A 14325-nucleotide genomic window follows, 5' to 3' on the forward strand; every position below is an offset into this window, starting at 1 on the left:
ACCGTCGTCAATGCGTCCTTGCTTCATCGCGATGGGATGAAATGCGCCCTGTTTGTAAAAGAAAGGAACAGATGCAGATGCAGACCGTCACGTCGCTTCGATTCTTCAAACTGTGGTTTCTGATCACCCAATATAGCGTGGTGGCGATGAGGGTCCATGAATAGAAAGAATCTTGTATAAGTTCAGGAGCCAGGCTTCCGGCTGATGATTGGTTTAACTATATATAGGCAAAGCTGTCAGTGAGTCCTAGGGCATTGTTCTATATATATTTTGTGCTGACTGGTCTTCGGATGGCAATAGCTTTTGTTGACGCGAACAAACTTTTTGAATGTTCGGTGAGAGATGTTTTGGCGCTGAGTAGCCAATGAATTCCCGTCTTGTAAGTGGATTCCATCCGTACATGATTGCAGGAAAAAGGCTCGAGCATCAAACGTGTACCGCTTGAGCAACCATCAGGCAAGATGACTTGTGGTAAATTCAGCTCCAACGTTATTGAAACGGTGTATGGCCCACATGATGAGGCTTAGGAAACACTGCAAAAGAGCATGAATGGCGATATCCAGGTCAGTCGACCCTTGTTTTTTAAAAAAAAAACCCCGATCCCGATCACCAGCGCTCAGCCATCCCGATTGAATCCTTGGCCATCAGGAAATGACTGAAGATGAGCAAGTTTTGTAGCAGGTTGGCTGCCTAGCCAGTTGTGTGCCGTGGATAGCATTTGGATGCAAACCTGACCTCTGGCAGGAGACGAATTTTGAACTATCCACTGTATCTCTGGACAGCATATTCCCTCTCAACTAGTCTTACACCCTGAGAAACCAGCGCTTGCAATCTGCGTGAGGGATTACTTTTTGACTTTGATAGTACCAGATGCACAGTTCGCCAGCCAACTCCCTGAAGAGCAGAAGGGCCACAAGCGGAAATCACGGTCACCCTTTAATCCCAACAACAACCAAATTCCTTGGGCTTTGCTGATAGTCAAACACCGCCTCCACCCACGCCTCCTTCACCTCAGTCTGCTCACGCAGAAACAGCCACCGATCCACCACAATCACTGATTCTACAACCCCAGCACTAAACGCCATGAGACTCCACACAATGCTCAGATTCTTCCGATACACTGCATACCGCGCCTCATACCCCTGAAACACTGTTTCAGGCAACCCGCATACCTTTTCCTGAATCGCCCCCCCGTAATGCGCATCCCGCGATAACTTCTCAATAGCCGCGTGCGCATATGCGGCAAACGAAACGAACGCAGCCTTACGCATCGATCCAACAATCAACGGCGTACCGCTGGCCACTTCCTCCGCCTTGCCTCCGCCTTCCAAGGGTACATCGCCAATTGGACCCCCAATCCCGGGAACAGGCACAACGCCATAATCCACCAGCACCCGCTGCAACAGCGCGCGGTAAAAGTGTCTTGTGAAGAAAGTCTCGCTATCCTTCGGGCCCCAGTTATAAGGCGCCTGGACAGCCATCATGCGCGCGGTGATGTTCAACTTGATCCCGGTACCGCCCTCGTGCCTGTACGTTTCGAGCTTCTTGCTCATGGGGAAACCGTGTGGGTCGTAGGCATTTGAAGTAGCTTCGAGGCGAGGGTGGAGGGAGCGGAGGATGGGGAGTTTGTAGGTTACAGGACCGAGGCGTTCGGTCATGAGGTTGTAGCAGCAGCCGATCATGGCGATGGCGGTGACGGAGGGGTTGAGGATGAGGGAGCGGATACCGTGGTGGACGAGGTTGCCACAAGAGTGGAGGGAGATGACCATCACGCGAGCGGGTTTGGTATTGCTTTCGGAGACGGGCGGCGAATCTGGATATTTGCATGCACGTTGGCTTTGTGGATTTTGACCGTTTGGACTTGGAGGAGATGATGGTTCCACGACATGCCTGACTATGGCCTCCAGGTATCCATTTTGGATATCATGTTCGATATAATCCATAGACCCTTTATAACCATGTCTCTCCTTTACCACAGCGTTATATGCAGTCCGGCCATTATTGCGGCCAACACACCCCCCCATATCAAGATCAATCACACCCTCCTTTCCATCCTCAACCCGAACCTCCTCCCCATTCCGTGATGTCGACACAGCAGAGTCAGACTCTGCCGCAACCTCAACATCACCACTCGCATTCTCCTTCTTCCCTTGGTTCTTCTTTTTGGTCTTATTCTTCTTCAACTTCGCAAGCACATCCTTCCCAATCGCGCCGCTAATATTATTCTGCCTGCGTTCAATAGCGATAATCTGCCGATTATACAACGGGCTCGCTAATGTCCTGCCCAGGTAATTCTGCCCGGAGCCAAAATCGACAATATGCGAGATGTCCTCCGCCCCACCTGCTTGCTGCTGGATATAATCGGATAGTGCGTCGACGTAGCGCGCGAAATGAGCGACTTCATGGGCTTTTTTGGGTTTCATACCGATAGCAATGTGCTGCGGGATGGTATCGTGATTACCATTATTATGCTTATGATTGTTATGATCATTATTGTTGTTGGAAGGTTGGCTGTTACTGGTGTTCGATATTGGGATTGGCAATCGCGGAAATTCACGCTGGAGGCAATGTCGGCGAACATCATTGATATATCGCAGAAGACTCTCGGGGGGAAGCACGGGTGCTCCTCTCCAGCAGCCACCAAAATCATCTCCATGCGAATTGGCCGGACCTGTAATATTCCGTAGCAGCGCGTCTATATCCTCTCGCATGAGCAAATCTAATATAACTCCAATATCATGGTGCACGAAGAAATCCCTCCACTCTTGCGGGAGGACGGTTGTGTAGAGATCTGGAATGCGGGTGAGGAAGTCGAGGATATGCACGCCCCCGCACAGGTTGCGGAATATAGTAGAAGTCGTTATGAAGGAGAGGAGGGAGGATATGTAGGTGTCCGCGTCCGGCCAGCAGGCGGGGAGCGGAAGGGGAGTTTCGGGGCGCATAGTGTATGGAGGGGTATCGTGGGCTTCTCAGATGAGCAGATGTTCTAGCGACATCGCGAGTAGATTCATGACGAATTGTATAAGATACAAGAAAATGAAGTAATGTCCGTCGAGGAAACCGACGGGAATCTAATTGCTGGAGAGAAAGAGTACCAGCTGACGGAAAATAGAAAAATATAAATTTTTGAATTCACAGTCGAGCTCCGGACTTGGCGCCAAGCTTCCCAAAGCGACAAATCATCAACTTCCAACTCCAACGCCCGCTTCCTCTTCACATCCAGCATTCCCTACACCTCTATGCACATACACATGGCGTCCTCGATAGAAACAGATCCCTTCCTCCAGGTCCAAGCGTATGTTTATTCTCCCTCCCTATCTTCCCGTCCCTCTCCAGAAGCTAACATCATCCCCACAACAAACAAACCAGTGATGTCCTCTCTGCTCTCAACAATACCCGATCCCTCTTCTCTTCCTACCTCCGCATCCGCTCCATAGCCACCACCCCCACCTCCCCAGAACTCGAGCAAGCACGCTCAGAGCTTGAAACAACCCTCCACGATCTCTCCACAGATCTGAAAGACCTCGTCGAAAGTGTGCGCGTTGTCGAGCACGATCCATATCGCTACGGCCTTGAGTTGGAGGAGGTTGGCCGCCGGCGCCAGTTAGTTGAAGATGTCGGGCGGGAGATCGATGGGATGCGCGCGGAGCTAGTGCGGGTGGTTACCGCCAGTGCTTCTGCGACTGCTTCTGGTGCTTCTAGCGCTGTGAGGAGTAGGCAGGCTGGTGCTGGTGTTAGCGGACAATCACTACCCAGTCCTTCACACTTCGAGCTCCACGGTGATCATTTACTCGGCGACGGCGATCGGGAAGACTACTATGCAGAATTCGAGCAGCAGCGGCAGCAAGAGCTGATGGTGGAGCAGGACCAGCAGCTTGACGGCGTGTTTCAGACGGTGGGGACCTTGCGGCGACAGGCGGATGATATGGGTCGAGAGCTGGAGGAGCAGGTGGAGATGCTGAAAGAGGTTGACACGCTGGCTGATCGAGTTGGGGGCAAGTTGCAGAGTGGGGTTAGGAGGGTGGGAAAAATTATAAGGCGTAATGAGGGTATGAATCCTTTCTGTTTGCTCCATTATTACATCAATAAGGGAGATTATTGCTAACTATGGTTGATCCTCTTGGCAGATACCGCGTCAAGCTGCTGTATAGCGGTGTTAATTATGGTGTTGATCCTACTATTAATTCTGGTTATTGTGCTATAACTACAAACAAGAACGGGGACTGGAAGGGGCTGACTTCCTTTGGTATACATTGTTCAATAAAACGAAAGACAAAGACGAAAGCTGAATACCGGACTTTTCACGCAAACCTCGAGAACATCCCATTAAATACCAATCATTCAATCAGAGAAAACGACAAAGGCGAAAAAAAAGGGGGAAAAGTTCAGGTCTTGACCTTTTTGCGAGGTCTATCAGCTTCCTCCTCGTCATCGTCATCATCGTCATCATCGTCTTCATCGTCTTCCATCCCATCCATGTCGAAATCAAACCCCGAATCGATGCCATCTCCCATCTGAAGTGATTGTACTGCATTCACACAATTAGCAGGAGAGGAAAGCAAGGAAAACTGGAACAAGAAACGAAACATTTGTCAAAACGAGACATACCGTAATACTTAAACGCATTCTCCCAGATGTCTTCGCTGAGTGCCATAGCAAGCTCATGGCCATCAGGGAATATCTCAGCATCCATAAGCCCATCCTCATCGCCGCCATCATCATCATCCCCCTCCTCGCTCACATCATCAGCATCCTCACCGTCTTTCCCTTCGTCACCATCAACCTTCTCTCCGCGGGAAATCTTCCCCCAATACTCCTCATCTGCCTTCACAGCCTCCTCCGACTCCTCAGCCGAGATATCCCGTCCCCGATACCCAAACCACGCAAAGAAGCTCATGGTAGGCTGGTCCTCATCGTCGTTATCGTCATCATCGTCGCCATCCTCATCCTCATCCTCCTCATCCTCAGCATGCAAGCCCGCCATGGCCTCCGCCTTCGCCACCTCCTTCACCACCTTCTCATACTCGGGTAACTCCAACCTCTGTTCTGGAGTAACTTTCTTCCCCTTTCCGCCGGCCACCTTCTCCTCCGCTTCCGCAAGGTCACACGCCGCATCCAAAAGTCCCTTGGTAGGATCCATCTCGGCCTTCCTCCATGGAATCCTCACAGGCTGCGACACTAGGCCCTCCCACACCGACCTCCTCCCACTCTTCTCCGAAGCGCCAATGCTCTTCCGCCAGTAAAAATCCTTGACGAATTTGCCATCGCCGCCAAACCAGGGATTCTGCTCCGGGCTGGTGTCGAACTCAAATGTAAAGCGGACGTTACGGGGTTCGCCGGCATCGCCGGCATCGTTGACGCTGAAGCGCTCGACGGTGAAGTTCTTAAGGCACTGGTCGATGATTATTTCGTCGGAAGGGAGGACGTACTCCTCGAGGTTGGAGAAGACTCGTGGCCAGAATTCGGCCTCGGAGAGCTTGCTGGTTATGAGGGCGTTGCGCCGGGTGTAGAGGGGCCGGAAGATCGGAACGGAGGCGCGAACTGTAATTGTGATACATCATTGTATTAGATTTTAATTTTAGCCATTTGTTGCCCCGTAGAACCAAAATTTATCTACATTTATTTGGGGTTTTTTTTTTTCCGCCTCGATTCCCAAATATATATATTGAGTGAGACACACCCTAGCAAAGCAACGCAACATGGCCATGGCTAAAAGGAATATCAATCAATACGTACGCGCCTGAACCTCCGCCTCCACGAACTCGCGCTCCAGTAGCGCCATTTCGCGCGTGGTTTCTTTGGAGATCACAGGGGTGTCATCAGTCATGAATTCCATGCGCTTGAGGAGCGGGACTTCGTCGTCGGAGGCCATTGTATGGGCGTCTCTATTAGATATCGTGGGTTAGCGACCGGCTTGGTGTCGTGTTGTGTGGGAAATAGGTAAAAGTGCTCGTGCGATGCGCACATTCTCCAAAATAAAACAGGAGGAGGAGGAACAATTTTGATAGGAGTTAGGGGGGAGGAGGGGGGTTGGGGAAGCAAAAGATGAAGCGCCGATAAATGCTGGTGTGTTGGTGTTGGAAGTTAAATAACCCGCTTTTTGTCGCAAGCTTGATGAAAGTTTTACACACCTTTCTTTCCCTCGACGTCCAGTTTAATTATAACCAAACAACAACACAGAATTGAATGGAATAAAGAAATAGAAGGTAGGTATATCGAACCACACAAAACCACAAAAAATACGCAAAGTGGAAGGAAGAAAGCGATATCCCACCAAAAAAAAAAAAAAAAGAAAAGAAAAGAAAAAAGGAGGTTAGTTGACAGAAACTTTGTTCGCGGAAATTTTGGAGGAAAACTTTTTTTTCCCTGCAAGGTTCAGCTGCTACTACTACCGCTAACCAGAGCTCCTTAAGCTATGGAAGCTCCACCTAACAATAATAGGCTAATGCACTCAATTTACCTGCTGGATACCTGCTGGGCTGTGGAATCCGCGCCAGCCCTCGATCGTGCGTCCCTACTTTGCACTGCGCACAAGTTCAAGGCACTGCGTCTACAGTAGCACTGTTTGATAGCGGCTTAGTGAACGCATTCGCTCAGGGCCGGAGAATTGAAAACGAGGAGAGTTAGATGGAATGTCGAGGGCGATTAATAATTATTGCAATGCTATCTATGGTTTGATTGAGCTTGTGGAATATTTTCGATCACAGCTTGGGTTTAGACACAGTGGTTAAAAGGGGGGGTTTCCAAGATGGCAGGGATAACTATCGCAAAAGGGGGAAAATCGGTTCTTTTTCTCACTACCACAGCACCGCGGACGTATGATGTGAAAAAAAAGTGTCTTTTTGGGCTCATTAACCATACATACATAAAGAGTTAAATAAATAAATAAATAAACATAAGATGAATGAGGTGAGATGAGATATACCCACACTCGTCTTCCTCATTCATTCATTCATGCCCTTTGGGGCCAATTCAACAATATTCCTAACCCAAATCAATCATTCAACATCTCAATATATCTCAAATTTCAAATCTCGCATGTCATATCTCATATCTCGTATGCTCATATCCCCCATCCAAATCGAGGGCGTCACCCCCCAACAATAAGACTCAATCAAGCCTATATCATCCAATCCAACCCATTCGCCTCCTCCTCTACTGGGAAGACCTCCCGCGCATACTCCTCCATATCCCTCCACCCTTCCCACAAGCTCCTCGCCTCGTCCACAAGCCCCAGCGACTGAATACCCCCATATGGCTCTCCGGGGCCCTTTCCCGTGCCATGCCCCTGTCTCTGTCCTTGTCCCACATCAGCAACGGGCCCCCTTATCTTACTCACTTTTTTCGTCGTTGCAGATGCTGCTGATCTGGTTATTGTTGCTGTTGCTGTTGCTGTTGTTGATGGTGTTGTTGTTGTCACGATAGCCTGACTCTGGTGCTGATTGTGCCCGGCGTTTATAAACTCTGGCTGCGGGAAATAGGGCGCCTGCATCTGCCCGAATAACACTTCTATGCCCTCCAGGTGCTCGCGGTAGCCAGCGGGGATGGAGACTTTGATGTCGATTTTGGGAGAGTAGGTGTACACGCATGAGCGGCGGAGGGCGCGGGAGAAGGCGGCGCAGACTTGGTTAGGGGTCAGGGTTTCGAAGGAGAGTGCGATTCTTTATGTATTTTCTTTGTATTAGATATACATAGCTTGCGTGTTGTTTCGATGTGGTTTTTGTAGATTGTTTATTGGAGGATTTGTAGGTGCAGTTTTACTAGTTAGAAGGGTTGACGTACCGATGCCCATTCCACCTCTTCGGCCCATCCTTGAAAATCTGCAAGACAGTGGGGGAATTCCACCACATTGGAGCTTCAGCATCGAGCCAAGGGAGCGGTATATCCGGATGGAACGGCGCGCGCCATTCAAACGAGCCATTCTCCAACAGCTCCATCTGGAACAACGGGTACGGCAGGCTGGTGAAGTTATTGTTGTAGATGCCCGCATAGACGAAGGTGGCCGGCAGCCCAAGCTGGCGCACGTAATTCTCGACGGCAAACTTGCAGCTCCAGAGGGGCAGGGAAATCCAGCGGGACGGGTTGTGGGCTGCGTGGTCGGGCATGGAGCTGTAGATGTAGTGGGTGATGGAGCCCGCGCGTTTGGCGGCGTCGGCCAGATCGCGGCCGATGGCTACCTCATCGCCAGCCTGCGAGGTGGTGTTTATGAAGGCGAGATTTGCGCCGTCGAAGAGGGTTGTTATCAACGGCGCATTGTTGAGGAGAGGCCCCTTGAAGAGGGTAACGTTGGGCAAGCTGGCGAGCTCCTGCGGGATGACGCCTTCGAGGGTGTGGATTTGGGCACGCACGCGATAGCCGACGGCCGAGGCAACGCGGATCAGGGAGGCGGCTTGGCGGCCAGAGGCATTGACTATGGCGATTGTTTTGGTTTGGGGCATATGGATTGATTGGAGGGAGATCGAGCCTGTAGTTGGAGAGAAGTGCCCAGGAAGGGGGCCAGAAGGAGGCCGTATAAAAAGATTTATTTTGGCGGTGGGGCCAGCTAGTGGGGAGATAGGGGGGATGGAAGAGGGGAGGAGAGAAGTTTATGAGGGACACCATCACACCAGGGCTCTACCTAGGAGCGGGAGAGGTGAAAAAGCCTCATCAATTGCAGAGCATGAAGGGTTGGTGCCACGTATGTAGAAGAGGAGAGGAATAAGGGGGAGACTACGGAGTGCTCGTACCGACAGTCGGGACCTGATATCGGGGGCCAGAGCTAGTTAGCGTCTCTCTCTCCGCAAAGGAAGCGCAGAGGAAATGAGAGGAACAAGGAGAGGCAGCGCCGAACTGAAGAAAAATCGAGCTGGTCCCGTGCAGCCTTTCTTTGCTTTTTCCTTTCCTTTCCTTCGGAGCGGGGGAGAAATGTATGATTTGGATCCCGTTCTTCGGGGCTCTGGAAGCGCCAGATAATGGCTTTGGTTCCAGATTAGTTGCATTTCTGCCGAGATCAACAGCACTAAAATGTCACCATCCACAGCGAACCTGAAGCAATCCTTGTAGTTGGTTATCACGAACATGCTTCGCTATGTTTACCAAAAGCTGTATATTAGGGTTAGGGTTATATATAAGACCCGTGTATCATCCCACAGATTGGACAGCATCGAGGTATCCGCGGTCTTGTGGCCACGTGAGTGTGTTTCTCTCCTCCATCCATTGCTTCCTCACCTTCACTGTCACCTTCATTCGCATGCAAGGCTCCGCCACGACCATTCAACTGTCCAATCCAAGAGCTCATCCCAGCTGCATGATGCATTGAACAGTGGACTAGCGCTTGTTTCGACTCAAGCAAAGGTAACCTCCCCAGAGCGCATCATACTGCAATCCCTTGTTGAAGATGTCGAGCAAGGCAAAAAACATCCCAGACTGCCAACGCGAACAATGTTATGCGGGAGAGCCCCAGCGAGATTTATTACACTACGCACAGATTGAATTGATGCTGCCACTAATAAAAATCTTCAAGTCCTTCCGACACGGTCATCCCAACCTTTGACAACTACTAGGACCTCCATAGTGTTAAAAGCAACTTCCATAGTGATCCCTTTTGCTTTCGGTAAAGCTTTCTCAAAATTTTACGACGACTAGACCCAAGGCGATCTGAAGCAAGTTACTGTCGATCGTTCCAAACCAACGACCTGAGGTAAACCAATTCAATGCCTCCATGTTCATACTCTGAATCCGCGATACCCCTGGTTTCATTCATTTTAGAATTGCCGGAAGAAAAACAAGCCGCCATGAGTGTACCGAGGCGATTGAAGTTGCGGGAAAGTGGCGTATGGAGTCTTAGTGCATAGGTGAAGTTCTGTGTGTACGATGAGATTCTGTCGATGTAAATGTGAAGGTCTCAACCAAATTTTCAGCTGAGCAGAACATCAGAGGGGCCAATGCAACTCACACCATATCCACTTCTAATGCCGTAACACGGGGTCATAGGTGGACCAATTTCAGCATCATAGTGAAGTTGCGACTATGGCCGGTTTTGTGGCCTTGCGCGTCTATCCTAACTCTCCTGGTTTGAAGGACGTTCTGAACCTCCCTGTTACGAGAGTGCATGTATAGAGTTCTCCTTTAGGAGTAGAGTACATCCTCATAGAGAAGCAGGCCGGTGTATGTAGCGCTAACTGACGTATGGGAGGGACATCATCGAAGGAAAACAGAAGATCCAAATCCTGGGCTAGGTTGCTGATATTGAAAACTACCTCGCAGTTCTGAAATTCTCTAACTCGGGTTGTTATGCGATAACGGTGACCTTCCTGACAATTCAAATTCGGCTTTACTACTCTGCCTTCATTCAACCAGGCATAACCAAAGCGCCGAGTAAAATCTTTGGCATTGGACCGACCAATCACATTCTTCTTTCTTTGACTTCGGAAATTGCAGCTGCAAAAACATATATGCCTTCAACACCTTAATGCCTCAAGGTCATTCTATGGCGTTTGACAATACCAGCCTAGCCTCTCCAAAATGCTCTGCGTGTTGGAAAAGCGATCTCAAATGGGATTCATGTTCTTTCGCAAACTAAAGTCACCCATGCGCTGGTTTTACGGCATTGGCAATCTCCACGTGCAGAGTATACCTGTCAACTCAAAAGTCCCAAGCTGATATTTCCGGGATTATTGACTGGTAGTCTATATCAGCTGTTTTCAGCGTCTGGCAGGGAATTTTGTTTCACAGTTCTGAACGAGTCGCGCGGATTCCATGTTGACCAGCCCCTCCGAAATTGGGGTTCGTTCGTTTGGTTAGGTGGCTGCCAAAACAGGGGTAAGTTCAAGCCCCATAACCTCTCCAATGAGGGGCAACATTTGAATGATTTGAACCGCCATTGAGATTTCCATTTCAATTTCCAACGTGTGCAAAAAAAAGGACTATTACTCCACACCTCCGTTCAGGTAGTAGCTACCAAGTACCATAATAATACCCAAAATTAGGGCAGCATGTCAATATAGCCGTTGTGCTAGTCTGATTTATGAACCAGGTGCCAATATCAGTCCATCTCATACATCAACGGATGTAATACTTACTGTGTATGCAATGAATGACTCCCCCAAGGATTGCATTCCCCTTTCACGATTTCGTCACCTACTCGCCCCACCACCTGTAGTGTGAGGTGGGGCATGCTTCAGGATGGAAGGCAGAGGGAACAATGGGCAGCAAGGGCCTTTTCCCATTTGATTGAACACTTCTCTGGAGATCGGGAGGTAAAAAGTATGTACAGTACAGTACATGGACAGAACATGCAAGTGGACATGGCACGCAAAGGAAAAAGAGCGAATGAGGTATATAACCTTATGCAGGCTCTTTGTCAAGAAAGGATAGCACCGAAAGTGGGGCATCAGAGCAAACAAATAATGGCAAATTGACCCTGCGGCATTTCCCTTGACAGCCCTAAGCCGCAAGTCATGGGCGGATAGTGCCACTGCGCGCAGTGATATCTCTTGCATCAGCTTTTCCTGGCATTTTTTTTATGCCTGGTTGTTTAAGCAACGCTATTCGGAACAAGAACGCGCATACGAATCATCACCAGCAGCGAAGGTAAAGAGAGCAGTTCGCATGACCTCTCTGTAAGTAGCCGACTCCCTCAGTCGTATTCATACGGAATATAGCAGAACGCAAGCAAACCACGCTGCCTTGGTGCAGGAATATCAACAAACGTTCCCAAATTATCCGAAGCTCGTGTAGAACAACTATGGCAACAATGACCTACCATATTACCTGAGGGAATATCTAATCATCGTTTGTTTCCTGGCCCTCCCGGTGTTTCATCTCGGAGGAAGCAATTCATTGAGCTGGAACTTGAGACCCTGATTGGTGTTAGACACGAGTTGCCCGGGTGGCAGCTTATATTTATTTGCTCTTCGTTCCACCACAATCTTGGAACAACACGATCCTCGCGTCCACTGTTTGCTTATCTACTTACTCAATCCTCAGAGGGGACGCCTCGGGAACAGGGATAAGCTGCGGTGAATGTTGTCTATACAAGCCGTTGGTGCAAAGTTAACCTATCACCACCTCGCTATCCAATACAAGATACGAGCCTGACGCCTGCTTCTAGTTCTCGCAACTCTCAGCTCCACGCCTGGCAGCGCTCTCATATAATTATAAAGACCTATCTCTATCCTTCAGTTTTCGATGCACGCTGGAATGGCCAAGGCGCAAACAGGTGATGGCAACCACCATATGCTTTGCCCAGTGACTACCAATCCACCTCACAAACATCAGTTCCCTGAGCAATATCCTTACAACACGTCCCCACCTAGGTCGAAAAGGCAGAAACTCAGCAATATAGAATCAGCACATTGGGATAACCTGTCAGACGTTTGGTTCACTAAAAGTGCGTTAAGAGAGTTGGACCGAAGAAACCATTGCCAGAGATCGTCCCAGAATCGTCGGCCTCTCACTCGAAAATTTCATGCGGAGCTGAGGAAGAAGCATTATGAGCCTTTTCAGTTCGCTCCTGACTTTCTTCGCCATTGCACTCCCATTTATCTAAAGAAAATAAAAAGACTGGCTAGACTGGGAGGGCCTGATCTGTCCGACATTAGATATGTACGTAAACTACAGAATCTTAACTAGTTAGTTAGTTACACGCCAGTGCTGACAGATTTTAGTATACCAAAAATTCCCGTTCCTGGAGCCGAAAGCGACTTGCAGAATCTCAGCCTGCTGCCTCTATTTCACCCCCCACAAAATCCACAAAATCCACAAAATCCACAAAATCCATGGCCACCACCGCCTATTGTCGTAACTTCCAACAACATTTGGCTGACCATGGCATCTACTCTCACAATTTTGTGTACCCCAATGGCAGAAGACCGGCGAAGCCAAATAACTGGAAGGAACTCAATGAGGTTTTAGCGCAACCACGGCCTTCTCTATCAAATTTCTCTGAGGAGGAATTCGAAAAGTTTATTTTAGCAGACGCACGTGCTTCGAAAGAAAAGCTAGTGATTTTATCGGTGATTCCTCTTATTGAAGGCAATGATGGTGGTCTTAATTTCAGTGGAGGAGGGTATCCATTTGGGAAACTCGCTCCTTTAACTAATGGGATGCTGGCTCATGCTAAACCAGATCGCTTTTACGGTGCTTCTCCTACACAACTCAACCCTAAAATACGGAAAGAGCTTAGTAGCTATGTCGTTCCATCAACCCAGGGTGACCTCCCAATACTCCCAAATTTCTTCTTGGAAGTAAAAGGTCCCGATGGATTTCCCGCTGTTGCTAACCGGCAAGCCTGTTACTACGGTGCACTAGGAGCTCGCGGCATACATTTCCTTCAGTCATATCAACAAGACAAACCAGTTTATGATAACAATGCTTATACTATTACTTCAACTTATGTCGGCGGCCATCTCAAGTTATATGCTACACACCTCGTACAGTCCCCTGATCTGGACTGCCCTCCTGAATACGTCATGACTCAGCTCAAAGGTTGGTCGATCACCAGTGACCTGGAAACATTTGTGCGGGGGGTGTCCGCGTACCGGAATGCTCGAGATTGGGCGAAGGAAAAAAGGGATGAATTTATTAGGTTGGCAAATGAACGACACGCAGAGCTTGCAGCGCAATCTCGAAATCAATCAATATCTCAGCACCAGATGGCTTCTGACCCACCCATTACCCCGGATGAATCCAATGCATCAACAACGCCTAGTGAAGCAGGGTACCAGGACGCGAACTGGGGCGCCACGACCCCTGACCCCTGTTGAAGATACCAAAAGAGGAGAGTCTCAGATTCATGGTAGAGCCCCGCAAAAGCCGAGAATTGGACGCGATATAGCTGGGAATCAGGTTTCTGGACTTCCAAACTGAGGGATAGCGCGGAAGAACACTTTGTTTTATTTTATTTATTTTTTAACTCCTTAACCTGCTTTTCTCACTTGGTTTCATTTTAAAGAATTGTGTTAATGGCTTGCTATAAGTTCCCTGAATCAAGTGTTTCTCATAAATATTTGGCAACCAGTGCACCCGACTTTTCGTCTCCTGTAGCAAAATGGCGTCAATTCCACATGGAAGTTGACATGCGACGTAATTTGGACGTAATAATACTCTCCAGCAATGTGCTCCAGCAGTGCAGATCCGCACCTCACCCAGGAGGTAACTTTTGTCCAAAGCCATTTATCCTAACACGACAACTGTTAATAGAAGTAGGCAACACATGTTTGAGGTATTCATTTTTGAATGTAAAACATCATGCGCTGACAATGATAAGAAGTAACCAATGGGGAGATTGAATTGAGTCCGTAGCGCTGCCGTCTCCTTTCGGTTATTTTTCCGTTGAAAAACTGT

General features: G+C 49.0%; 5 protein-coding genes across 5 annotated transcripts; 2 read left to right on the top strand and 3 right to left on the bottom strand.

Moving 5' to 3' along the window:
• Window positions 1-929: 929 nt before the first annotated feature.
• On the bottom strand, window positions 930-2942 carry HCBG_06425 (uncharacterized protein; the record flags this gene model as incomplete). Its single annotated transcript, XM_045433474.1, has 2 exons — window positions 930-1142; window positions 1173-2942. The coding sequence occupies 2 exons, from the start codon at window positions 2940-2942 to the stop codon at window positions 930-932; spliced, it is 1983 nt and encodes a 660-aa protein (XP_045285787.1).
• A 309-nt stretch (window positions 2943-3251) lies between these two features.
• HCBG_06426 (SNARE domain-containing protein) lies at window positions 3252-4151 on the top strand (the record flags this gene model as incomplete). The annotated part of the gene is made up of 3 exons (XM_045433475.1): window positions 3252-3295; window positions 3370-4021; window positions 4128-4151. 3 exons carry the CDS (start codon window positions 3252-3254, stop codon window positions 4149-4151), a joined length of 720 nt encoding a protein of 239 aa, XP_045285788.1.
• A 234-nt stretch (window positions 4152-4385) lies between these two features.
• HCBG_06427 (uncharacterized protein) lies at window positions 4386-5872 on the bottom strand (the record flags this gene model as incomplete). Its single annotated transcript, XM_045433476.1, has 3 exons — window positions 4386-4528; window positions 4609-5541; window positions 5737-5872. The coding sequence occupies 3 exons, from the start codon at window positions 5870-5872 to the stop codon at window positions 4386-4388; spliced, it is 1212 nt and encodes a 403-aa protein (XP_045285789.1).
• Window positions 5873-7120: 1248 nt separating this feature from the next.
• On the bottom strand, window positions 7121-8438 carry HCBG_06428 (nitrogen metabolic regulation protein; the record flags this gene model as incomplete). Its single annotated transcript, XM_045433477.1, has 3 exons — window positions 7121-7294; window positions 7340-7661; window positions 7783-8438. The coding sequence occupies 3 exons, from the start codon at window positions 8436-8438 to the stop codon at window positions 7121-7123; spliced, it is 1152 nt and encodes a 383-aa protein (XP_045285790.1).
• Window positions 8439-10008: 1570 nt separating this feature from the next.
• On the top strand, window positions 10009-13745 carry HCBG_06429 (uncharacterized protein; the record flags this gene model as incomplete). The annotated part of the gene is made up of 6 exons (XM_045433478.1): window positions 10009-10092; window positions 10494-10800; window positions 11089-11244; window positions 11521-11600; window positions 12092-12199; window positions 12648-13745. The coding sequence occupies 6 exons, from the start codon at window positions 10009-10011 to the stop codon at window positions 13743-13745; spliced, it is 1833 nt and encodes a 610-aa protein (XP_045285791.1).
• Between the last annotated feature and the right edge of the window lie 580 nt (window positions 13746-14325).

The sequence above is a fragment of the Histoplasma capsulatum genome (assembly GCF_000150115.1).
Source record: "Histoplasma capsulatum G186AR genomic scaffold supercont2.9, whole genome shotgun sequence".
Taxonomy (NCBI): domain Eukaryota; kingdom Fungi; phylum Ascomycota; class Eurotiomycetes; order Onygenales; family Ajellomycetaceae; genus Histoplasma; species Histoplasma capsulatum.